Source organism: Dreissena polymorpha, chromosome 2, assembly GCF_020536995.1.
Source record: "Dreissena polymorpha isolate Duluth1 chromosome 2, UMN_Dpol_1.0, whole genome shotgun sequence".
NCBI lineage: Eukaryota > Metazoa > Mollusca > Bivalvia > Myida > Dreissenidae > Dreissena > Dreissena polymorpha.
In genome coordinates, this window is record NC_068356.1 from 19499440 (window position 1) to 19525922 (window position 26483).

The 26483-nt window shown below is 34.2% G+C and overlaps 1 protein-coding gene across 1 annotated transcript; it reads left to right on the top strand.

The window, feature by feature from the left end:
• Positions 1–12625: 12625 nt before the first annotated feature.
• LOC127866127 (temptin-like) lies at positions 12626–16750 on the top strand. The gene is made up of 3 exons (XM_052406529.1): positions 12626–13030; positions 13428–13593; positions 16571–16750. The coding sequence occupies exons 1-3, from the start codon at positions 12845–12847 to the stop codon at positions 16684–16686; spliced, it is 468 nt and encodes a 155-aa protein (XP_052262489.1). The 5' UTR covers positions 12626–12844; the 3' UTR covers positions 16687–16750.
• The last annotated feature ends 9733 nt before the right edge of the window (positions 16751–26483 follow it).

Sequence of the window (26483 nt, forward strand, 5' to 3'; positions counted from 1 at the left end):
AAACCGGCGACCACAATCGGTAATGAAAGGAAAATAAATAAAACAAAAATGAGGATAGCATATTTAATTTAATGGTTATAATTGTGTATACGGAAGTATGGTTATAATTGTGTATACGGAAGTAATGACAGCGGATGTAATTCATTGTTTGGTTAAAATACGTACACTTATGTATTATCATTTAGCATGAGAACCTTGTCGATATTGATCGAACACGAAACGAACTTGTAAAATGTCAGCAAATTAATTTAAGACGTACCTCAATACGTAACTTAAAATTGTTCGTATACGGGAGCTTACCGCGTTTAAGTGAGGTTAGTTGGAACTAAACTTCAAAGATGGCGTCGTTTCGTGGGTTTTCTTGAAGGAATAGGGGATATTTTCACCTGGTAAGCCCCTTTGTATTTATATTTATTTTAAATGAATACGCCTTTTCGGCCCTCTGGTGTTTGTGCTTCCTTAGGTTTTTTGTTTGAAGATCGTAGACTTCGGGATAAAAAAGTTATTGAAGGAAAACCGTTCACAAATCTGTTGTCTCCTTACGTGACGTTCGAAAAATGGGATGTACAAATATCTTTTTCTCTTACAATACACAGTATTGACGCACGTGTACGGTAAAATATAACTAAAATCATGATTTTTTTCCGATGACGTTTTATCTCTTATAACAAATTTATTGCCAAAAACTATTGGTTTGACTCCTCTTTTTGGAACTTTCTTCCTTTTAAGCACATTATGGTACATGACTTCCAAATGACCAACAGATGTTTCATATGTGAAAGAGATTGACACGAAATACCTATCAATCTATAATAAAAGTTTATACGTGTACTTCAATATTATAGTTTTATAGCATTTTATGTGGTGCAATAGAAGTGTTTTCTTTATCATTTTACTGTAGAATTATAAAACTGCTGTACAAAAAACCTGCCGACCAACTGAATCAATTCACCGATTTTAAAGAAGATGGGTTGTGGGATGGCTGATGTATGAGATAATAGAATGAATGTCAGCCCTTTCAGTAATATTTTAATTAATAAAATTTATTGTATGACGTGTCGACCTTATTCTGATATGAAATTTTCTTTAACCATTCTTGTACTGTCTTTCCAGATGATGAAGGTTAAAGGGCGATAATAAGTGCATCTTTCGTTGCAGTATATGTTATTAGGAATTTAAAACTTGCGGAGGACTGAGATACCATGCCCCATTGAAGGACCAGAGTTTAAATGTAGAATATGAAAGAAAGAGTACTTCAACAGAGCCGGACTAAAACAGCAAATAAAACAAACGAACCAAACAAAAAACGTACAGCTGATGTATTTAGTGTTTGTTTTTGTTTTATTTTATTATTTCTACATAGACAAGTCTGACATATAATTGCTATGAGTGCTACTTAATTACACGTTTTGTTACGTATATGTCATGATGCTAGTTTATCACTTTTTTAATAAAAATAAACCATTATCTGTTTTACGTCATTTTTTTCCTACGATATCTCTGCATACATTTTCAAGTGTATTTAGCACTTACATACATGAAAAAAAAAGATTTGGGTCGGAATGAATTCGTTATGCATTTGACATATTTACATTATTTACGATTTGAAGGCAATGTTAGGAACACACGAAATCATCTTTCTAAGTGAACCAATACTTTATTCCCTCAATACCACAGTCTTAAATAATATGTATTCACATAGGTATAAACTAGAAAAAAATACATGTATATATTGATCACTTCTATTGAAATCGTATCGTGTATTGCATTTGCACAAATCTTTCTATCCACTACAAATTTACTTTTTTGCGAGTATAATATAGTGACCAACTCAGAACTGGTTTAAAAGAAGGTCGTCCAAAATGTATCACATCAAAGGCAAATACATGTATGAATATCGTTATGGTTAAACACGTCAAATGTCATTGTTTTAAATAAACAATTCATATTTAAGTTTGCATAAAAACATCCACCAATATGCATCTTCTAAGCAGGTGTCAGGTATTCCAAATTGCTTCATGTATTCCGAATCGCAATAATGGCAGTATTTGTTTACAGCAACATTATACTAGTATCGAACCGGCTTTACCCTTTTCTGTTTTTCATTACACTTATATTGCACGTATATGTGATTGTTTTGTGTGTTAACTGGCGTGGTACTTCAACGTAATCTTTTTTGTTTGATTGGTGGGCTTTCATGTACCTTTCGCTTTCTAGAGCGGTACACACTTCGTTACGCCGTCTTTTTAAATCTTGGCATTCTCAACATATATAACTCGCGTCTTGATATCTAGAAATAGTAAGCATTGTAATCCGTTTAGTAAGCATAGTATTCCTTTTGAGGCATATTCAAACATAAGTATGTTCATATGTGTTAAAATAAACAGGTAAGAATGACACTGTGTTAAAAAATACCGTCGAATGTCTTATATTACACAAACTTAATGTAAGCGTAAAGAACGCGATATAACATATAATGATTAAAATTAATAATATAACAATTAATACAAAATGATAACTCTTGATTTCCTCAAGTGAAAATGTTTTCCAAAACATTCGCACCAATGCGAAATTCATTCACAACAGTTATTTCAAATACAACCTTCTAACATAGGACAGAGCTGTTTATCATTTGGAAGTCAGGTCCCAACATGTGCTTAAAAGGAAGTTAGTTCCAAAAAGGGGGGTTCACACGTTATAATTCGGCATTAAATGAATTAATAGACATAAAGCGCGTCGAAATGATAAAATAAGCGAGATTTATGATATATGTTACTGTAAACATGCACAAATACTGTTTATTATGAGAGAAAATGATATTCGAACATACGACATCTCGAAGGTAAAGAAATTAAACAACAAATTTGTCGACGGTATTGCTTCAGTAACTTTTCTATTCCGACCTCTACGGTATTGAAACCCGAGGGGAGCAAAAACACCGTAGAGAGCTTACTCATCTAAAAGAAATATATTATATAAACTGGCTAACCGGGTGAAAATATCCGCTACTCCTTCACGAAAAACACTAAAACGTAGCCGACTTGGAAGTTTGGTTCCAACTAACCTCACTTAAACGCGGTAAGCTCCCGTATACGCATGCCCCCCCCCTGGTATTGGCTGTGAGACTTGTAACTATGATTACTTTTGCTAAATTTACTAAAAGTTGTTTTGAAACTAATTGTGGAATTGTTTTATTTGTTATATAAAATTCATGTTGTTAATGCTATACTCAAATAGTTTTAAATGTGAAGTAAAGAAGATGTAAATACACCGACCATTTAATTGAAATTTATATTAGTTGTGGAGTATGTTATACAAAACTGCATCTACATCTTTTGTACATCCACTAGTGTGTTAAGATGTGATTGTGTCTTGTTATAACAAAATACACACAATTCTACGTTTCTATTATGCGTGTACTATACTCTCAAAGCCATCATACAGCGTACATGTTTATGTATCCATTTTGACCCATCGATTTTTTTTTCAACTTAAAGCTAAATTATTACTTTAGAGCTGACTGTAATGTTGTTTGTAACAGTAAAGCTGGTGTCTCATTGTTTAATGTATGTAATAAACTGCTTGAACCCAGAAATATTCATTATAATATGTGCAATAAACGTAAATATTGAATATAAATACATTCTTATAATGTGATGAAATGTGACTTTTGGGGTAATGTGTCCATTGGTGTTTCCTCTAGTGTGTATAGCATATTGCATTATATGCAGGGCATGTCTTTGACGTTTTTGTCTTCAAAATCAATAATACATATTTTCAAAAGAGTATGTTGAAATGTAATTGTAAAGTTGACATTAAATAACTGTCATAAAACTTAACAAACCAGATGAACCACTGCTAATAAGCAACATCTGCTGAATTAATGTTACAGTTGTGTACTGTTATAGTTCAGTAATATTTGGTGTTCTGGATTTCTGAGGTTGCAATTGGATTCTAAGCTGGTCCAACGACAGGTAAAATACAACACACTGCAAATATATATTTAAATAATATATATTTATAAATAGCAAGAATGTTGGTCATCTATGCATACAACATCAAAGGCATATCATCATCGATTGATTCATATTCGTATACATACCTGACGACAATGTAAATAATATAAACATAAATAACAATGGCGACGACGGATGTTATAAATGATTGAAATATAGGTCGCACAGGTAAATCAATCTAACTTACAGGTTACAAGCATACAATACAAAATCGTACGCAATTACCTTCAAATACATATTCAAATAATATATATTTATTAATAGCAAGAATGCTGGTCATCTATGCATACAACATCAAAGGCATATCATCATCGATTGATGTTAGTAGGGTGGACAGGTGAAGATAAATATAGATGTTAGTTTACCTGATACGGTATTCTACATATTGCTAGGATTTACATCGACCTACGCCTACGTTAGTCTATGAATACGACTAACGTGACGGACGGACCTCAAGTGCATATATCAGGTGATGTATGGTAAAAAAAAAACATTTCAAGTATGTATATATTTTATTTACAAACAATTCAATTATCGACCTGTGACAATAACATCAAAAGACACTACATATGTTTGCGACCAAGGACAAGTCCAAAGGTTTGTATTTAAGACGTCGACATATAATCTAACAGACCTTTCGAATTGGTAACAAACTTTAACGATATATTGTCGAATCTTATGTACATCATCCGCGGCGTGGGCGTATCGAAGGCAATTAAGTCATCACTAATATTTCGATCAAATTGGATTTAATCTGGTTTACTACCGGTTCAACAATTTAGGTCACCAGCTAAAAATATTTTCCCACGATCATTAAACAATTAGAATATCTTGCTCTAGTTGGGTAAAAATATACATTTAAGTTATACATGTTATGAACAGGAGATGATTATGGGGCAATATGATATGGGCGTTTGTTGTCCGTTCATCAGGATCCCCGGGGATACCGTACCCCATGGCAGGAAAGGGTTCACAGTTAAACTCATATTTGGTAGATACAAGTAGCCTGGGTTACATCGCTACGATGACGCCTTGATTTTATATAGCTTGTATACTGAAAAATATGTTTGCATGTCTCTTGATACTTACTATATCACCTGTTATCACAAGGATTTATTGATACAATGGATATTCATTTATGAATATGACCTTTATGAATTATGTATGAAAAGTCAGTACCACGCACACAGCTGGATATAGAAAGTACACCATTTGTTGTTGTCACGGGGCGGCCCCCGGTCGTTATGCCACTGCATAAATCTTGTTCTTCGGAATATTAAACGGACATTTGTCTTAAAACTAATCAAGCAAACATATTGACAGATTTCAGTATTGCTTACTGGTGTTTATCAGATACGCTCTCTCTCTCTCTCTCTATATATATATATATGCGAATGATATATTAAAGCAGTGTAGACATTTTAATATACATTCAATTTATGCTCGCAAATAGCATTTTCCTATCGTGGTATTTTTTCATTGAATAGAAATGTGTACATTTTGAATTGCGCATTTTAATATAAGTCAATTAATACTAAGTATGTTGTTTGTTTTTTCCCCTTTGTCTTTATATTTCGACATAATTGTGATAGTGTTATCCCGAGCCTTAGTGTTACCTTCTTCGTCGTACCCAACAGGATATCACAATCTGTTGCGAACATATCTGCTGTCATTGTTCTATCAGTAAATTGGTCGATTCCTGCTTTAAATCTCGTTTGACTTCGTGAGCTAATTCATGTTATGCAATATCGATTAGTGTACACAATAGAGATGCGTGCATATATCATTACACATAGGATTTCTTTATTTAAATACTTATGTTGTTGTAGGATTACGACAACATAATCATTTTAACATTGGATTACAGTTAAGAATTGTTAGTATGGCAACATGTTTTCAATGATATAACCCTCTGTTACTCTTATTCGTTGATTTGAGATGTTCACTCGCCCGATTGAGTCTAGTGAAATCTTAATTGCATTACTAGTGCATTCTTATTCTGAAAATTATGACAACGCAGTCAGTTATTGCCAAGTTGTCACAGAGCCCTTAGAGCCTGTCACAGCCAGATCGGTTTAATGTGTTGAGACAGAAGTCCGTAATATCAGAGGCTAAGAAAACGAACTTGTAGTGACTGTGCAGAATCAGATGCCTGCTGGTTTACCAGGGGCAAGTATGAAGCTAAATTTCAATGGTTTTACTATAGCCAGTGGCAAAAGGCTACATGTGCAAATACTTCGAGCTTTTTTTCATCACCAGAGGATGAAAGCACACACTTTTTTACATGTGGTGCGGTATTCAACTCTCATCCTACTCGAAGGCTTGAAGAACATGAACGCAGCCAGAACCACAAAGACAGTCTTGACAAATATACAAAATATAGATGTAGCCTACATGTAGACATGCTTCATAATCGTAAGGTTAAAAAAACATACCAAGAAACACGAGCTACATTAAGAAATTGTTCAAATGGTGTGCTTTTCCAGTCCAGAAAAATTGGGCTCAGTAAAGTGTATGAATTAATTAAAATACAATTTAGCCACTTCATTATTTTCATATCACTCGTAATTTATATTTGCCGCCAGAGTAGACCCAGGCCATTCTGCATTAGCCATAGGTTCATACTTGTGACTGGTTATATGATTGGAATGTTCCGTGAAGTCTAAAAGTCCATTTTAATTGAAAAAACACCAAAATACAAAATGCAGAAGATTATGTCATCTTCTGCCATCTTCTGTAAAATTATGTTTTAACAACTTGTCAAGTATATAATTATGACGTCATTATAAAAAAAATCTAAAATTAATTAGTACTTTAACTTGGAATTCCTTTTTATAACTTGCACATAAATTAAGAAGTAAAATATTAAGTTTAAAATAACTAGTTATTGGGTGCAAGTCCAGGCCTACGGAGACGCATACGTCATGAAAATCCGTACAGTTTGTATATCAACTGCCGTAACTACCGACTAGCCCTGTGGTTTGTGCATATGATGAAAGATAGTCCGCTCCTGGTGGATGCCGCTGTAACGCTCATGCGATATGGAAAGTGTTCCACTTCTCGCCCAAAAATGCTGCAACTTTCAAGACTGTACAAGAGTCCCATGGTGAGAAGCTTCCCACATTTGTACGGGCAGCAACAAACAGGTATGTACATAAAATAAAATGTTCAGTGCATGCTAGTATGCAGCTTTCTCCTTTACAGATCATATTTATTAGCACAGTCAGTCAACACGTGACATGCTTGCCACAATGCGTGGTTGCTGTAAAAGGTATATTGTTTATCAGTTAGTAGTGGCACTTAGGATTATGGAGTATCAATTGCAAGGTTATTGAATTTTGTTTTATCCGGTACCAGGGGCCCCCGGTCACACATGGCGTTGCACTAGTCAGTACCACTCATGAACATACCTAATCAAACTTGGTATGCCATTATATTTCCTTAGTTGCATAAATAACATGCTTCCAAAGGGTCTCCTTTTCAGATTATATCACTTACTTATAAAATCAAATCTGTAATATTTTCATATTAATGATTTTTAAATTGTTAATTTGCAGCCCAAATACCCATTTCTGTTTTCAGGTGGCTGTCACACCTGCAAGCGTGTATGAGATTCATTAGCAGATTTGATCGCCTACTGGACACTATGGACTCCCTGATCAAAGAAAGTCATTAGCCAGAGGTGACTGGTAAACGCAACAACATGTTAAAGAGAGATTTTGTGGCTACAACTCTGATACTGGCAGACATGCTTAGACCAGTGAACTACTTGAGCCTGTATCTCTAAGAAGATTATGGAACGTTCACTGAAGTACCTGCGAGAGTAAAGCAGTGCACAGACGATCTTAAATTGATTATCGACAAATACCGACATCTCACCTTACAAGATCTGGAATTCTGGTAAATCTTCTGACCTAACGAGTACAATAACTTATGCGAAAGACAATAACTTTTAAAGTGTAGATTTATAACAAGTTTTATATATTTTTTCAAAATGATTTTCTGAGATTGTCTGATTTCCTTCTTTAATTTTCTTCAGCGATGCCAAGCGATGTTTGATGTGATTACCGACAGAACACAATCGGCAAGGCGTAATCGAGGTCATCAAGAAATAACTCGTGAAGGTTTGATCCTTTTTGAAATAGATACTTTATTCACCAATTGATCTTTGAAAATTTTGCCTCTTGTATTGGGCTACCAGACCAGCCTGTGTCATGCTATACACTGTTGACTAGTTATCCAAATATTTTCAGAATAAACCAGATAGTTGAAACTAAATGATATTGTATTTGTTTTGTTTTTCTTATCATGATCGTCATTAGCTGTATTTATAAATTTTAAACACTAGACTAAACAATACCGGTATACCGTAACCAAGTTCATTTTATTATACTGACAGACCTGAATTGAAAAATGGCAAATACTGTTAAACTACATTTTGATACTAACTGAAACAAATAATGTCTTACAATAGTTAATTAAAAATTACACTGGTATTATGATATTTTACACAACTGATGTGTAAAATAACACCAACATTTATGCTTTAGAAATAATATTGATTAATACAATATTATTTCTAATATTTGAAGCAGACAAAAGGTATGACTGATAATAGTTTATATACACTGTAGAACTTAAAACTTACATTTTCATTATCAATCAAGTCTTGGACATTGTCCGTCAATCACTCCGGATCTAGGAGGCTGAACGCCGTTAACACTGGCGAATGAATGCTGATGGCAGATTCAATTTATGTGAATAGAGAGTACAGTAAAGGAATCTCATTGTTCTGTAGATCATCTGGAAACAGAACTATGTTGTTCATCTAATTGTCAGGCAGATAGGTCATGACACCCTGCTAGCTGTATGCCAACAGCTTGCAAATGACCAGATGCTGATGACATGTTATCCGGTTGTGCTTGTGTTTGGCACTGCTCACCCCCCGTCTACGGCTGCAGTCGAGCGAGGTTCTTCGCTTATGAACAACATTTCAACAGAGCTCCGTACCTTGGGACAACCAACATTGGATGCTCTGATGCGTATCAGCAGTTTCCAAGCACTGTCAGGGCCAGACCAGTTATTGACAATGGAAAACATGGAAGCATTAGTGGACATGTTAAAGGGGAAGAAAAACAGGGAAATGTAAAGTTCCACTGTAAAATTGTGTTACGAAATGTAGCTTAACCAGAAACATTGATCTTTGAAGAAAATAACCCATTTAACAGTAAAAGTAAGACTTTTAACATTTTAATAGAAAAACGCGCACAGTTGTTCCCCCAAAGTGGAAATTTGCGCGTAATATTTCCCCCACGTAAGGGCTAAAGGCCCCATCCCCCACACTCCCCCCCCCCCAAAAAAAAAACCCTGCTGAGAAATTGAACTAGTTAAGATTTCTTTACTATCAAGAAAAACTCTTTATATCGGAACTTTTTATATGCCCAAAAAAATCTATGGCGGAACTAAATAATCTTAAATCGTCGTTAGAACGCCCTAATGACAGTTAACCGAAATAACTATTTCACAATGTGAATGCCAGTAAAACTTGGTTTGATATATGCTTTAAAGAATTGTGGTGTATGTCTAGCGATATCGTCCAATTATGTATGGACTTAGAATGCTCAAATCCGGAATTTCGCTTCATATATAAAATTGTATAGTTATAAAACATCGGTATGGTTTAATGAGTTACCTTAAAACGTGTAATAATGTAGATAAAGCATTTCATTAACCAATTTAGAAATGTCATTCCAGCGATTGCAAATCTAGAGTGCTAAATCGGATGTTTGATTACGAACAAAATACATGTTGCATATTTTAAACATTTAGGCCAATCATACAATAACATCCTAAATGCAAGTCGATTCGTATCGTTTATGAGATGAGAGCCTTATAATATAAATTGATTGTACATGCCAGTTTAATTATTTAAGCCATACATCTATTTCTGCATTAAAATGTTAAAAAGCACGATATTTGTTTCAATTATTGAAAACTCGTAAATGTGTAAACTCTAATTTATAATATTTAACGTTATTAATTAAAATCCAATATTATTTTAATAATAAAGTATTAAAACATAAAACATAGTTCATTATTGTATCGTATCGATTTATTTAAAGCAAGTGAATCATGATTTTAGATTTCGGTCATTATTGATAGGATTTTGTTTATTACCGGTATTTTCGCCATGTTGAGTTATTTGTAGTTTGACATGTTTTACGCTAACTCAATGTCACGACAGACCGTTTAATTCAAAAGGTAACATTATTTTCAGTTCCATTTTAGAGCCTACTGCAACAATCACAAAGGCCTAGTCAAGGGGTCACAGTACCATGAGGCGTGAACATGTTGACAAGGAACATAATGTCAATAGTATGAACGTGATTGAAAGCATCAACGTTAGCTCACGACTAATTTTACAGAGCAAGTTTTGCAAGTCTGTCTGCTTTTTACTACGCTAAGAACGGTAACTGCAAGTCACTACGCTAGGAACGATTACAACTGCCTGTTTATTATTCACTAGTACACTGTAGCAGACAGCATGTTATTATGTAAACAATAGAATTAAGAGCTTGTGGGACATATTGACCCGTCTAGTGTTTATAATAGCTTGTGTGACGACATGAGCCAGTTTATCATTGAAATCTGTACATAGTGGCTGCTTTTAGGGAAAACGGGACTTAATACTGCATTAAAAGCCTGTCATGTGGGCAAAATTGTTTCTCAATAATTTTAAGAAAGATTGATAAAGTATTAGATACACATAACACAACATGAACACGATTGAAGGCTTATTATTCTTTATCAAGGCAACCAAAATTGTAAAGATGGTTGCCAGTGCAGCAACCAATTGTGAAAAAAGGACATATTGTTGTTATTTTGTCTAAGTTATCTCAATAACATAAATGTGAGGACAAACAGTCACACACATCTCGACCTGTGCTTTAAAACACACTCTTTAAAAATGTGAATGGGTTGTGTTTATTTCAAACTTGCGATATAAAAAGCTATGACATAAGTTTGAAAACTGAGTTGCTTCTAAGGTTATGCATTAGCGAACAACTTCAGAGCCTTCAGCGCTTTGATTTCAGATTGACATTTACTGGCAAACTTAAGCTATTCAAAATACGTTCAACTTATAGTCACATTATGTACAAATTAAGTGACACTGGTGGTGAAATCGGAATTAACCAGAAATCTCAAGATTGCGATGTACACGAAACAATAAAAAAGTCATATGCTAGTATGTTATCACTAGAAAAATAAACTAATATGCATGAACACCCAAACACACATGCATCAAATAAGTTCGTTTTGAAAGATTTGCACGTTGCATACACTATTTACATAAATACTTATTAATTAAATGTGTTCTTAACGAAAATATTGATGACCTTGTTTTACACTAGTGTACTAATAAAATGGATACTTTTCTAAATGGTGGTATCTGTTTTAATATTTACATAGCTTATTCGTGGCAGTGGATATTATCGTGATACACGTTGATAGAAAGTACAAACGGGCAATTTATTCACGTTTTATTTCCTGGAAAATACCACAATGACCTTCGAAATAAAGTAAGCAATTTTCAAACGTGACGTAAACTTAACTGTGTTCACGCTTCCTACAAAATTTAAGACGTTAATTTTTAATGCTTGAAAGTACTTATGTACATGCCATTAGGATATGTATTTGACTAAATGGAGTTTACAAAAATTGTATTCAACGAGTACTTTTAATATATTTAAAACTCTAGTCGTCGTTCTACCGCAGCAAAAGGCGCTCCCAATACGCCCCGGATCAATATTAGAACGTTAAAAATAAGGCAAGTCCTTTGTAACGGGGACATTAATTCTATAAAAAACTTGCTTCCTGATCTTATAGTTTCTACATGATATAGATAAGCATTATCTGCATTTGTCGCCATTATAAAGAAGTAATTAACAGACGATATAGCACAATCATGATGTTTTTACATGAGCAATGTGTTGAAAGTTTATTTAATCGTAGGTACAGTTTTATTACCGTTTTGATCGTTATAGATTAGAATACATACTCATTTCGTTGCAAAATTCATAATAACGTTAGTGACAAAAATTCTGTAATTTAATTCATACTACTTATTTACTTCTTCAATGGCAATGAAGAAAAAAAAGTTTATAAACAAAAACAAGCTATAATATTGCATAAAACTCACATAAATGTCATCGCTTCTGGATGTAATGGAACGAGTGTGTGACATAAACACGTCAAGAAAGTTTATTGCATATTTAATCATCAATCTTTCTGAATGTTAGTTATTCGTAAAATAAGCGTATATATTTATATATATTACAAGTCGATAACGTGCATAAATATGAATATAGAACAACAGAAATACGCGCATGTGTCTTTGTATATTACTGTTCGAACGGAAACGTTTTGAAACGTCAATAAAAGTAGGTTTACAAACATGTTGTTTTCGGGAATACATTTATTTATCTCGTCCTCCCCTCTACTTAACATGAGAAGGAAATGCTTATCCACCACCTCTCCTGTAAGGTTTTGCAATTAATTATATTATACAGTAGCAGTCCATACATTAACACAACAGAGGCCCGCATTGGTTCGTTAGAAGTGCAAAATGGATTGATCATTTTGATGGATTGCTCCTTGTGACGCTCGGTTTTGTTTTTCCATGTGAAACTAGTTACGTTCCTTTCGTCGACTACAGCGGTTCGTCGATCTGAGAGCGGCGTGATTGAAAACGTATACATATCAGCGCTTTCTCTCGTTGGTCAGAGATTGTATGTTATTTAAGATATTACGGTAAGAAACAAACAAAAATGCACCTGTCAGCGATTTTTCTTTTTGTACTTTCGTGTACTGGTGCAATATACGGATATAGCAAGTTGAGGCGTCAGATTCCAAATGGTTACAAGGTGCCACACCCGTGTACACCAGGCACCACCTGGCACGCCGTTGGACACATGGCGCCCGAGTATGACCCTACCAAGAACGCGTTTGGAAAGGTAGGTTCAGATGTATTACGTTACTTTTAGTGCAACATAATAATACTATAGATGCTCATAATTTCGCGATACTGAACCTATGAAGGAAATAAATGTATTTTATTACGCGATGCTGAAACTATATTAATCATCAGTTCTAAATTTCTATTGTGAAAAAATAAGACGTAACCGTTATAATATGATTTTAAGTCCCAAATATAATCCCCTTACTTGCTCCTTATTGCAAGTAAGATTATCTTACTTGTACTCATTCTACACTCAAACGGGACTTTTTGCAACTCCTCCACGAGGAATAATTCCATCTTAATTGAGATGAGGTATTTCTGCCAAGCTGCATATTGCAAATAATTATAGCCCAAGCATCCACATTGCGCAATGCACTGCCGCTCTATTACAGGACGTACATGAGGTGCTGGAGGACAGTCAACTGGAATGGGCCAAGGTCTGCAGCCAGGACTCGGACGGAGACGGCCTCACAAACGGACAGGAGCTCGGAGACCCCAGCTGTATGTGGAAAGTCAGCGATGGGTTGCAGGGGCTGGCGGACCCTACGGGGCATCCAGGTAGGGGATTTGTGATTTTGTTGAGTTTTTTGTCATAGAAACATGTACGCGAATGTTTTGCTCGTCAAGGTATGTTAAACGCATCTATATACCGTTCTGAAATGCTATGATTATGGAAACTATGCGATACTACGTTTACATGATTGTAAAGTAATTGCGAAAAAAAAGTGCACACAGACACAATAAGCATGCTTCCTGAAATATTCCTTCAACAGTTTCTTGCCTACAAAGAAGGCTTGTACAACGAAATAATTAAAGCTCTGTTCATAAAATACTGACGTGTTAATTGCTAAGGGTCTGAAAACGTTTGCAACGGCCCCATCTATTATGCAAATCTATAAATAAGAATGTCATGTGGCCATCAGTTTTCTTTTTTCCCTCATCCGTCATAATTACCTGATTACCATAATTACCATCAATGTTCGCTGTTCGCTTTGTCATGATACATTATAGTTTAATTTATACAACGAAGAATAGCTAACGCTGTTGTTTTTTTAAATTATATTGCATTAATTAAATTGGATTTAATATTGTCATTTTAGAAAAAATACATTAATTGGGATAGTTGCTATGTTTAAAAGTGTTCATTAGAAGTGACAACATATGTAATAAAATCGGGCAGTTCAGCATATAATAAAACATCGTCCATAGTAGCAGCAAGTATTTTTTAAAAGTGAAATCATGTGAACATGTAGATCTGTTTTACATATATTTTTTCAGTACATAAGCATTTAATTTTGTAAACGACATCCAGTCTAGTTAAATTTGAAATATCAATTACCAAACTATAATATAGTCCCAAACAAGGACCTGCGATTTTTAAAACATCTGTTCTAACGCAACCTGTATACTCTTATTTAAACTTTCTCAAAAACATTTCGATATATATCACACGCTAACATCCATTTCTGCGCAGTATTATTATAATGCCCGTTGGCATCCGTGTAGTTAAGGCAAACGATAGTGAAATTTGGCTCAGTTCATACGAAGTCTGCTACTGTATGACAGTGATGTAATACGTGTAGTAGATTTTATTGATATTCAAACTATAAGCGAAATATTGACGTTATTGTTTAATGTATCACATTCAAACATGTTAAGCCATTTAATAATCTATTTTTTAAATACTGCATTATTCGAATATCACATTGCGAATATCTCTTTTAAATATATGAAACTGTTAATAATTATTTTTTAAATTCCTGTTACGAAAATGTTTTTAACTGCGTAAGTAAACATTATGCATACGTACCAAAGACATAATACTTAATTTGCAGTAGCTCGATTGTAAACTTCGGAATACCACTTATAGTGTTTAAACGTATATATGAAACTACAAAATAACAGTGACTCAAAATTGATATAAAGAATGTCCATTTACATTAAGATATAATGAATAGTACATAACATCACACGATTGAGGATTTATCGATTGGTTGTTTAAACGGACCGACCTTTTCACTTCTAGATAAATTTACATTATTGAAAACAAAAATGTTTTAGATTTGCAACTTTTCGTTGTTATGTTTTTTTTTGCAAGGACACAGTATTACGGAACATTTTCCATGCTCTACAATATCATTTATATGCAACTTTTGACGATTTAAAACCTGAAAATTATAAAGCATTACGTACGCGAAATGAGTGTATAACTTGGAAAGTTTAGTTTGTATCGTTATCTTTTGTGACATTACGAGAATTTCTTATATAAAGTATAAATCACATCAACTAAAATGTTGATGTCTAAGCGGTAGACTTCTACTCCAAGGATCAGTGGTTCGAGCCCTGGTGTTGATTACTTTTTGTTTCTTCAATTTTATTTTTGTTTTAAACTGGAACTCTTTAGTTCCGATGTTTACACTAATCAATTTATAACATTTAATGACAAACTTCAAAACACGCAATAAATAAGTGAAAAGGTCTCTTTAACAAGTCAATAAATTATTGCAATAAACTGGTAGTAAATTTCAATCAGAATAGTTATGGCTAACATGACCAAGCCACAATGCTGACATTGAAAGTATTTGTTACATCAGGTTTGTAGAAAGGAAATGTTCTAATGCGGTTTGACATTAAATAGATCTAAACCCACATTTCACTGTGTACCACAATTCATCGGTACTAAAGAAATTGCAACAGAAAAACAAACACTTTCTATAAATAACAGGTATGGTGATAAGCAAATTATAATAAGCATTATCATCATTATAAAACCTACATTATCGTCGTCCACGATGGGCTAGTTTATATGCAAATTTGGTAACAAAAATTACACGCACGCTTTTTTTTCAATGTCGGGACAGCAATCTCTAGCATTTGATAAATTGCTGATTGATGTGTCTATTAAATGAGCACTGGCGCTTTATAAAAATTAATGCCTACCGTAAAAATTAAGTTTTTATTTTTTTGAAATTCAAGTATATGGGGTGTTAAGTATAATCTATTATTTTGAATATTAGATTGTTGATATGTCTAATGTTTATTTAATAACATGTATAGTTAAAGTTTTAAAGCAAATGTGGGAAAATATATACGTTTGAAGCAATTGGCATAAGAAACAACTAATGTATACTTGCGCTGCAATAACGTTAGATTCAGCAAATTGTGATTGATCGTCGTTAAATGTTGAAGGTGTTAAATAAAATTGTGATTGATTGTATCTTCAATGTAGACATTGGCAATTAACCTTGCATAAACAAATTAAAACGTGTCCGTTTATATTGCACGAAAAATATGTGACGCGACTTGCGACTTGTAGATTTACTTTCTACAAACATGAACACAATAATGTCCAACCAGACGATTTGTTGATACAAAATGTATTTGAAGAAAATACTTAAGTTATAAAGAAAAATGATAGGAGAATTACTTACATCGATTAAACTATAGTTAGAAATCTGTTTTCCTAAATCATCAGTTATGCTGGACATGCTGCAAAGTGTTGTAACCATGTTCTAGGTAAGTTGTATATTTTCAGGCATTTGTGAACCGGGTCGTAAGCAATGCACGAGTGGCATCACCTTCAATGAGTGCCCGAACCCCTTCGCGTCTGGCTCCAGCGAGCCAAGCATCTCCGTGCCACAATGGCCATAAGGGAACTTTGTGAAATTACAACAGTCGCATTTGCTAAATCTCAATAAATCTGTATCAAAGCGTGCTGAATTATTAAATTTCAAAACGGATGCAGTCCGTTGAAAAAAAAGGTCATTAGTTGACGGGGCAGTTTAATTGAAACCTTGTTAATATTCAACAAGTCACATTTTTACGGAATTACCATTCAGCTTTTAAGAACATACGTTCTATTTATATCTTAATATAGTTCTAAAAAGGTTATGGTAGCATCACAGAAGCTTCGCAGTTAAATTGTTATCTTTGACCCTCTTGTTAAGAGATGTAAGCGGAAATAAACAACTTGTTTGCCTAAGTTAATAGAACATATTTACGGTAATTCATTAAACCTCTTTTTGCATTTACAAACGGTTGCTTGTTAAGAACGAATAATAGTCATCTCAATTCTAAGGTAATAACCATAGGTTCACATTCATTGAACTATCAGAAAAATTCGACAATGTAAAATATTTTCTGACATGCCTGTACGACACTTCATATTCCGCGCTAAATAAATATATTTATGTTTTGAAAAATGCCGTACATTGGCTGTAAAAGTCGATTGATCGTGTGTCAACAGCTGAACACACTTTACTTGATATTTGTTTATGAAATATATACTGGTTTTGAAATAAAATTTTCATTATAATTTACAATGATGTATCGTGTCGACAAATACAATGCCATAAGTTATGTATTTTTACTTGATGTCTTTTTGACATTAAATCTGTTGTGCAATATGAAGTATATAATTATAAATATACATAGATAAATTTGAGGTATAGTCCTCAATCGATAACACAATGGTTTCTTTTTGTTGTTACCGTTTCCGTCAAGAAAAAATGATTAATCATGTGACTGGTGTATAATATATGGTTACAAATTCGCGAATTGCTCGTTTGGAATGATTGATGAGTGACGCGATCTATAGGCCTACGTATTTGAGTTTGCCCGATCCAGAATCCGTTTTGATAGAGTGTGTATTTTTTAAATACAATTGAATAATTTACAAACTTAAGTTTAAACGTGGAGCAATATAAGCATCTAATACTTGTACATGCTTTAATTATTAAATCGGGTATATACGATTTTGTCAAATATTTATGAATTTATATAAACTGTGTAAAAAACTTCTTATATATATATTTCAATATAAATTAAAATAAATGTTAAGAAGAACATGTGTCGAAAAATGCGAAATAAGCCAGATATTTAATTCTGAAATTGAAAACGGCTGTACAGCCGAATTCGCCAGCATGTATACCAAACATGTACGATGTGCATTTAAACTTAGTTTAACGGTTTATTTGAATTCCTGCAACGATATCTACTCATACGACACACGAACACTATCTCCGATCCTAATACAAAGACGAATGCTTCGGTTATTGTAGGAAAATATGTACGTCACTATCGGCTCGGGCGCTAATTTGTCTTTGCTGCGTTTTATGAAATTCGGCTTCAATGCATAATTTTTCTTGCCTATTCTGTGTTATTGTAACATATTTTATCAATATGTTACAATTAAACACATACACAAAATCGTATATACCCGCTTTAACGTTTAAAATTGGCATTCTACAAATTAATTGTTCGTACTACATCATTATTTGAATAAATGATCGCCAATTCAGCGCAATAAGATTGGCTAACTTGTTTTGTTCGTTTATGTAAGTGTCTGGGTTATAACAATGTTTATTCTGATTTTCACATATATATCACATCTTTATTGTGTATTAATTGAGACAAAAAGCTGTACACCAACAAAAATGTATTGACTTAAAGCACCATCTGTTGTAATTGCGTTACACGTTGTTCTTTGAAATATGTAAACGAAAGAACCTAGGAGCTCCTCCTCTCATAGGCGGGTACATCGGAACAGCCCCGCCAAGTCCAGGAAGCCGAGCGGATATCCCAGGTGGGCCAAACAAGGCACCGTGAGAGGGCGTTGAGATGTGGCCAATGGATGTTCCCAAAGTGGAGCCTCCCATTCTACCTCTTTCCTGGTCGAGTCTGCTTTGGACGCGGCGTTGTATGACGTCAGACGAGAGCGGGGAGCCGGATCCAAAGCCGGGTTTTTGGTGCCCGCCTTGCATAAAGACCGGCATATTACCTGGCCGGAAAGACATCGCACCTCGAAGAGGGCCAGTCATTGAGAAGCTTCCGGTAGGATCGCGCAACCTGGAAAAATCCGAGCCAATTTGATCCAAACCGGATGTTAATGTACTGCTCCCGCCTGTAATATGTGAGAAACTCAGGCTGGAATTCCACTCATACCTCCAGAGGCGCCGAACTCAGACCTGCCATGGATTCGCGAGCTTGGGTCAGTATCCATACCACTTAACGCTCCTCGAAATCCCAAAGGAGCCCCTATCTTACCTGCAAAATCGTGGCCAAATTTGCCTGCTCCAGCGAACAACGGTCCAGATGTTGCAAAACCGGGTCCAGACGGTACCGGGTTCGATCCCCTATGTGATTGGGACTATTTCTGGCTATTTCTGGCTGGATTGTATTTGCGCCCAACGTAAAAAAACACATGCATGGTTGTGGTTTGTCCGATTGATTCAGACATTAAACCGCATTTTACTAACTCTAAAACTAGGATAGATTTTAAATACAATAAAGCCGATTGGAATGCCATCAAGGAAGATTGCCAGTGTATTTCGGAAAATATTATTGACAAAGTTAATGGTAATATTTACATTGAAGAATTGTGGTCTAGATTTAAAAATGGTATTAAACAGTGTCGAAAAACATGTGCCATCGAAAATACATGAACTCAATAAGAACCTACCGTGGCTTAACAGAAATATTAAAAATCTTTAAAAAAAGAGAGCTCGTCTTTATAAACAAGCTAAGAAAACAGGATCTTGGGGCCGTTCAAACAATATCAAAAAGAATGCAAAAGAAACCACCGGTGAGCAGAATGGAATCATGTAAATAAAATAATACAGGACGGTATGGACAAGCATAACTCTTAACCCTTCTGGAACTACATGAATCTAAGAAACAGGATAACATCGGAGTAGCACCGTTAAAAAGATAGGTAACTTATTATCTGATGCCCAAGAAAAGACAGACGCTTTACTTACGCAATTTCTATCTGTGAGATAGAAAATGGTACTTCGGTACAAGAACACTTAAATTCTCATCCTTTTTGAACGATACCTCATCTTCAAATTAACTCAAAAGGTGTATTGATATAACGTTTAAATATTAATGTGTCTAAAGCTTGTGGACCTGATAGCATACACAACTTGTGCAAATGAACTATCGACGGGCCTACGTAAAATCTTTCAGTATTCGTTAAACACCGGTAAACTACCTCAGAATGGGAGGGACGCGAATGTGGCGCCTGTATTCAAGAAAGGGGACAAGCATACAGCTGAGAACTACCGACCAATAAGTCTTCCATCAGTAACGAGTAAGATTCTCGAACGTATTTTATGTAGCCACCTTTTAAAACATTATGATAAATATAGTGTACTGACAAATTTAACTCATGGATTCAGATCCGGCTATACTACAGAGACACAATTATAAATAACTATATGCATTATCTACTGACATCTTTTGAAAAGGAACAAGTTGACATTGCAATTTTGGATTTTAGTAAGGCGTTCGATACTGTGCCTCATGATCGTCTATTATCAAAAAATGTCACACTACGGAATTAAAGGTCACTTACTGTCCTGGTTGTCATCCTTCCTTAGAGACAGATCATTGAAAGTTGTAGTTGAAGGTGAACTGTCTAGAAGCATAAACTTTGATTCGGGCGTCCCACGGGGGCTGTACTCGGTCCGTTAATGTTTTAATGTCATATCAACGACTTGTCACCCAAAGTAAAATCACAGGTAAGACTTTTTGCGGATGATTGTTTATTATAACGTCAAATACCTAACATCGTCGAACGTTTTAGACAAACACATTAAAAATAACGCTCGTGCATTCAAAATTCCTAGTGCTCACACAAACCAGTTCAGAAACTCTTTTTTTCGTGGAAACACTCGTGTAATGGAACCATCTGGAAGATAGTTGGTGCGTCATCAGACAGTCGAGGGTTTTAAACAAGCCCTCCCGGATCACTTCTAGAAGCCTCCTCCCCTGTCGAAATATACCAGAAGTGGTCCTTATACGTATACGAACAGATACAGATACAGAGAGGAGCGTCAAGTTTGTCATTGCTTCATTATTTACACACAATACACCGCAAAGATGACGTTTTCAATAAATATAAATTCATAACTTAAAGGACGAATTGACCGCAAATGACATAGATATTTCCCCATTAATAACTATGATGCGAGAACATAATATTCTCAGATATGCATGCTACCAAACATCAAGTACATTGACATTACACCACTAAATGTCAAACTTCGCACAAGATATATGAGTATTGTAAATATAAAAGATGTACGTTTGTGATGTGACATAATATACTTTCAAGTTAATACTTCAGCTGAAATATGTATTTCAGCGTCTGTAAAATGTTTATTGTCCGAGTGTGGCACATATAACAACCACATCGAGTCGTGTGCTTTCTCTCTTTATGTCTCTGCTATGTGTTATGTGTATTTTATATAATATGAAATATAGGTGTTCTTCTTAAGACGACAGCGTTTAGTCTTGCATGATCAGTAGTATTATGTTGTAGATAGCATTGGATTGATTTGTACACATAGTCGATCTTTTCAGAACTGCAAATTTGTAATGAACATATCCATGGAGTTCGTTAATTATGCATAGTTAGTGTCGACCTAATAGGCGTTGTATTTTCATTGTGTGGTATATGCTTATACGGTTTTACGTGTTGGTTCTCAGAGATGTAAATAAATGTATATTGAAAACAAAGCAGATATTACATGCTTCTGGTAAAGTTATTATTGTTCATAAAATAGTTCTTTTTTGTTATTTCATTTTTTTGACTTTATGTTGTTCAATTGATTCTTTATTTCATTATTTACGGTTATAATGCTGTTGTAAAATATAATGTAATTAACTGGATTCGCTTTACAATTCATACATTACACTAATAAGAGTATATTTAATTGTCTCATTGAATAAAAAACTAGGACTTTCTAAAAAAGTGTTTTGTTTCAAGAGTACATGTTAGAGGAATTCTACGGCAACGAGGATATAGTTAAAAACTGTAATCGGAAACGATTGAGTTAATGTATATAATTGAAAGGACAGTATTATTTTAAAAAGAATGATGGTTGTATGACGCTTAATAACTTCTAAATGATAAACGCCAGCTGTTGTCAGTTCGAAATTCCATTAGTGTCACAACATGATAAAATCTACGAGTGCTACACACAATGACCTATATTCAATCTGTGATTTGATATTGTTAGAAAAAGTCATGATGAAATCGGATAAACACACACGTGTAGGGGTCATGTAACTACATGTTCTTCTAAATGCACGTGATCGACTTTCGATCTATTATTTTGACAAATGTTCTCACCAATTGCCACGACGATTTAGGCAATAAATGTTCCCTTCTTATTGTTCACTTTCTCTTGTATAAATTTGATATAGAGTGCTAGTTCCTGATCATTAAAAGAAAAGTTTCTTAGGCGGGCTATACTTGAGAGCGCTTTCGTCCCAAATTTCATGAGGATTGCGCATTGGATATTACCTTTGGGGTGTAAATACGTGTTTTATTAATGAAGTAATTTAGTTATCTAGTTTTTTTCCCGCCAAGGCCCAGTTTCAAACCCGACAGAAAAATGTTTGCGCAAAATTTTTGACCAAGTTTCAGGATTGGGCAATGAATGTGACATCAAGTATCGTGTTAAAATTGAGTTTTGTAACAAAGCTCTTGATTTAACTGACCTTTCTAGGCTAAAATATTCAATGAAAAAATGTGCATGGGTTTATACCCCCTCATTTCCGCAAAAATGAATCACTAGGTATTTGTTTCAATTATGGTAAGCCTGTAAGAAGTATCATGTTCAATTATAATGCTATTTCCACAGAAAACAATGTAATAAAAAATTGTCTTACATCATGTGACTGTTCTACTTCTAAATATGTGTATAGTCCAGTTGGTCATGTTATAAGTGGCGATCTTAATTTTATTCATAATAAACAACTAAGAAATTTACTGCGCAGAGAGCCTACGTATAGACTTCCTTTTTCCAATCGATTTTGATAACTGCGTTAAGGCAATTGAAAAATATTTATAGGAATATTGCACAAAAAGGTGCAGAAAAGAGATTGCAGAAAATACTGCACTCAATGAAAGGAAAACCAAGGTATTATTTATGGCCATTATTAAGATATCTTTTTATAATAAACATCCTTTGGCCTTACCATATTTACCTTTATTCAATAAAGTCTCTGTAAATCGCAGAATAACTAACACTCTAACTTCGTCATAGTTACTGCATACAAGGCGGCTAGTAATGTTTTAATAATATGACGAGTGTTTTATGATTACAAGAAGCAGCCTAATGAAAACGTTGCCGACCATATTGCCGAGAGCAAAACAGTAAATGTTAAACTTAATATTCCTCACAGGAAATTTCCATTACTTTACTGGGTACCTAAATTACACAAAACGCCATATAAAAGTCATTTTATCGCTTATTTAGTATATTGCAACACCAAGTAATTATCGGTGTATCTCACATCTGCCTTGAGTGCTATTAGGTATCACATCAGTGTTCCTTATAGCACTAGCCACAATTTGAATGCTAGATGTGGTATAATTACAAAGATTTTGTAGATACAAAATGCTCGTTTTTATTTTTTTGAGACCACAATAAATTCCATGTTAATTTTCTGCGAATATATCTATTGATACGACACACGAACACTAAAATGGTACCATGTTAAAACCATAATAAAAAACAGCATTTTGTATCCACAAACATCTATTTTACCAGACAACATCTGGCGTTGAAATTTCGACAATGCCCATAAGGAACAATGATTTTTAATTATTTAGCTTTATTTTACGAAATATAGTACGAAATTTTCGTTTTGTTCTGAGTAGTAATGTTACTTTAAGAATTTTTTGCTGATGTTCATGATATTTTGGTTTCTTATGGTGAACTGTTTTCAATCATCGTACACATAAAATTATAACATGTCTATACTATGTGTATTGGTATATTTTAAATCTCTGTTGCTTTGCTTTGTAATTTACTCCCATAACGTTTAAGTTGACATTGACATTTCGTTTACAATGACAGGGTGGTACGTTCTGCTAGAAAGGAAGCCACATTTCAGTTTGTCTTTTCCCACATGTTCCTTCTATCTTGAAATAACTTTCCAATTATGAACAATGCTTCCGAACCACGTTATATAAATATTATATGTTAATATTACCAAACATAAAATATATTAAAAGACGTGTTGTGGCGAATCATTTTTATTTTTTGTTGAGGACTGTATTTTTTGTTGATTTCACCACAATTGAATTAATTTTGTTTGTATATAATTTGAGAGTTTTTAGTTCCTTTATTTGCTACAGTTATAACTGAATACTCAGTAAGTTTCTTTACTTTTATTTCTTTTTAAGCCTTACAAATAACCAAGGAAAATAATTCAATAATATTCCAACATACATCACATTCACACAAGAACTCTTAGCAAAAAAACCTATACTCAAAACACTGTATGCCCCTTAAATACCATCCAATATTGACCAATCGTATTCAAGTTGGCTGGCAGTTATTGGTGCATAACTGGCTATTGTTAGTCAAAGGTCTTGCGCAAATATGATGAAATCTGCGCCACAGTATGCGCCAATTCCTTAAGGTTCATTTAAGTACAAATACATTTTACTACAGAAATAAAAATGAAACATAAAACTCGTGAATTTCACGACACGTGTAATAGAAAAATGTATGTATAAAATTTGTTAACACCTTAGATGCCAAAGTTTTCGTTTCAGTTACCTTATACGTAAAGACCGCTCGGGTTCATTCACATCTGAAACGTATACCAACAAGCTATCCACACATGAACACAATAAACTGAACTGTTTATGCAGAGTTTTCATATACAAAATGTTCTATTGCATCGATATAGGATATGTAAAATCATTAAAACAGTGGGGGTAAAAACGTGATAGTTACGTTTGCGAAGTCTTTTTCGACATTTCTTTCGCCGTTATTTACCATTCTTTTTCTTTTATTAAGTTTGTAAATGCCGCCCAATTTCCAGCCATATCAGAAACTAAGTGATTAGCGTTTACTTCGTAATTATAATTCCTCTTTATCCTACAGCTAAATGATTTTATAGAACAAAATAGGACTCATACATAAAAGATAAGGTTTTCTCCACGGATATTTTTAGATAAGGTTTATTCCACAGATATTTTTAGAACATAGGGACTACTTTTTTGGCCTTTCACCCCTGATTGCGTCATTCAGGTCATTGGGTACGCAGTCGTTGGACGAGTTCACGAGTGTGTGTGTGTTTGCGATGGATTATTAAGAGGATAATGCACGGCTGAGCCGGGCCGAGCAGTGATAATCGGCCCGCAGGAAGCATGACGACCCGAGGGCTTTAGCGACTTGAGGCAGATTATCACTGCCCGGCCCGGCTCAGCCGGGTATTTAACGTCTATTCTATATATCTTACTTTTATACTACATTATAGATGGGCACAGGATTTGAGTCATACAATCTTACTATTTTGGTCCTTCACTAAAATTTATGAAGAACCAGCTTTCCGTACTTTTATTTTCATTGAATTGATTACGCAATATATGACGTATCTCATGTGACGTAATTTAAATGACGAAACAAGCTAGACGCTTTGGATTTAAGGACAACAGCAATAGACTTGGATGATTTTTATTTAACAGTTAAATATTTTTTAAGCATCGAACGATTAGTGTGTGTGTTTACGATGGATTATGAATGTGAATAACAGTGTTGGGATATAAAACTGGAATGAAACTGGTGAGACTGCACTTTCTATTTCGTTAAAATGTCGAATAACGCGATGTTTTGTTGAACAATTGATGGATTAAATAAAAAAAACAGTGAATTGTTCTTTAACTGTTCGAAGGAAATCGATGTTGTGTTAAAAGGGTAATTACTTTGATGAATAAGGCGTTCCTTTGTCAGTCGATCAAAGAATGTCTATTCACAAAGAATTGCCTGCTTGCATCCAGTGCGTTAAGATGGAAAAGATGGATGGCGATGAAGAAATGTGTCCAGAATTTTAACTCGTCATGAAAGCAAACTAAACTTTACGAAAATTAACATGGTTAGAAGATCTACACAACTTCACGTAGGTTTCTACACATTTTTAAATTTCAAAATCGCAGCCATTTTGTTTTCGGTATTTTACAGTGATGAAACCAGAATTGTAGTTTGAACACAACTGTCTGTGTTCTACTTGGATGTGTAACATTTGGAACGCTGATTTAATTTGAATCGAAGCGTATAGCGATATTTTGTCTCTTTACTCTTCTTTTGCGTGGAATTTTTAAGGACTATTTCGAGTTCCGTAAACGGGAAAGATCACAATTAATATTACTACGCAATGTTAGATTCAGCTAATTTAATGTGTTTTTGCTTTTATTTTATAAATTAAAGACTAGATCTTCTATTTTTATTGCATCAGAAATAAATTAAATAAATAAAAAATATTGTAGGATAAATAGAATACTATGTTAGTGTGATTGTGTACTTAAAATTATCCCACTCGTCTCAGAAAGGCTTACAAGGCTCGGCAAGCCTCGCCATGTAAACCTTTCTTCACTTGTGGGATAAATTTAAGTACACAATCACACTAACATAGTTTTCTATATG

Excerpts from the sequence above, each read along its gene's own strand:
- LOC127866127 (XM_052406529.1), top strand. The coding sequence starts at position 12,845 with ATGCACCTGTCAGCGATTTTTCTTTTTGTACTTTCGTGTACTGGTGCA. Across the intron at positions 13,031-13,427 it reads CCAAGAACGCGTTTGGAAAG|GACGTACATGAGGTGCTGGA; the intron begins GTAGGTTCAGAT and ends GCTCTATTACAG. Across the intron at positions 13,594-16,570 it reads GGACCCTACGGGGCATCCAG|GCATTTGTGAACCGGGTCGT; the intron begins GTAGGGGATTTG and ends GTATATTTTCAG.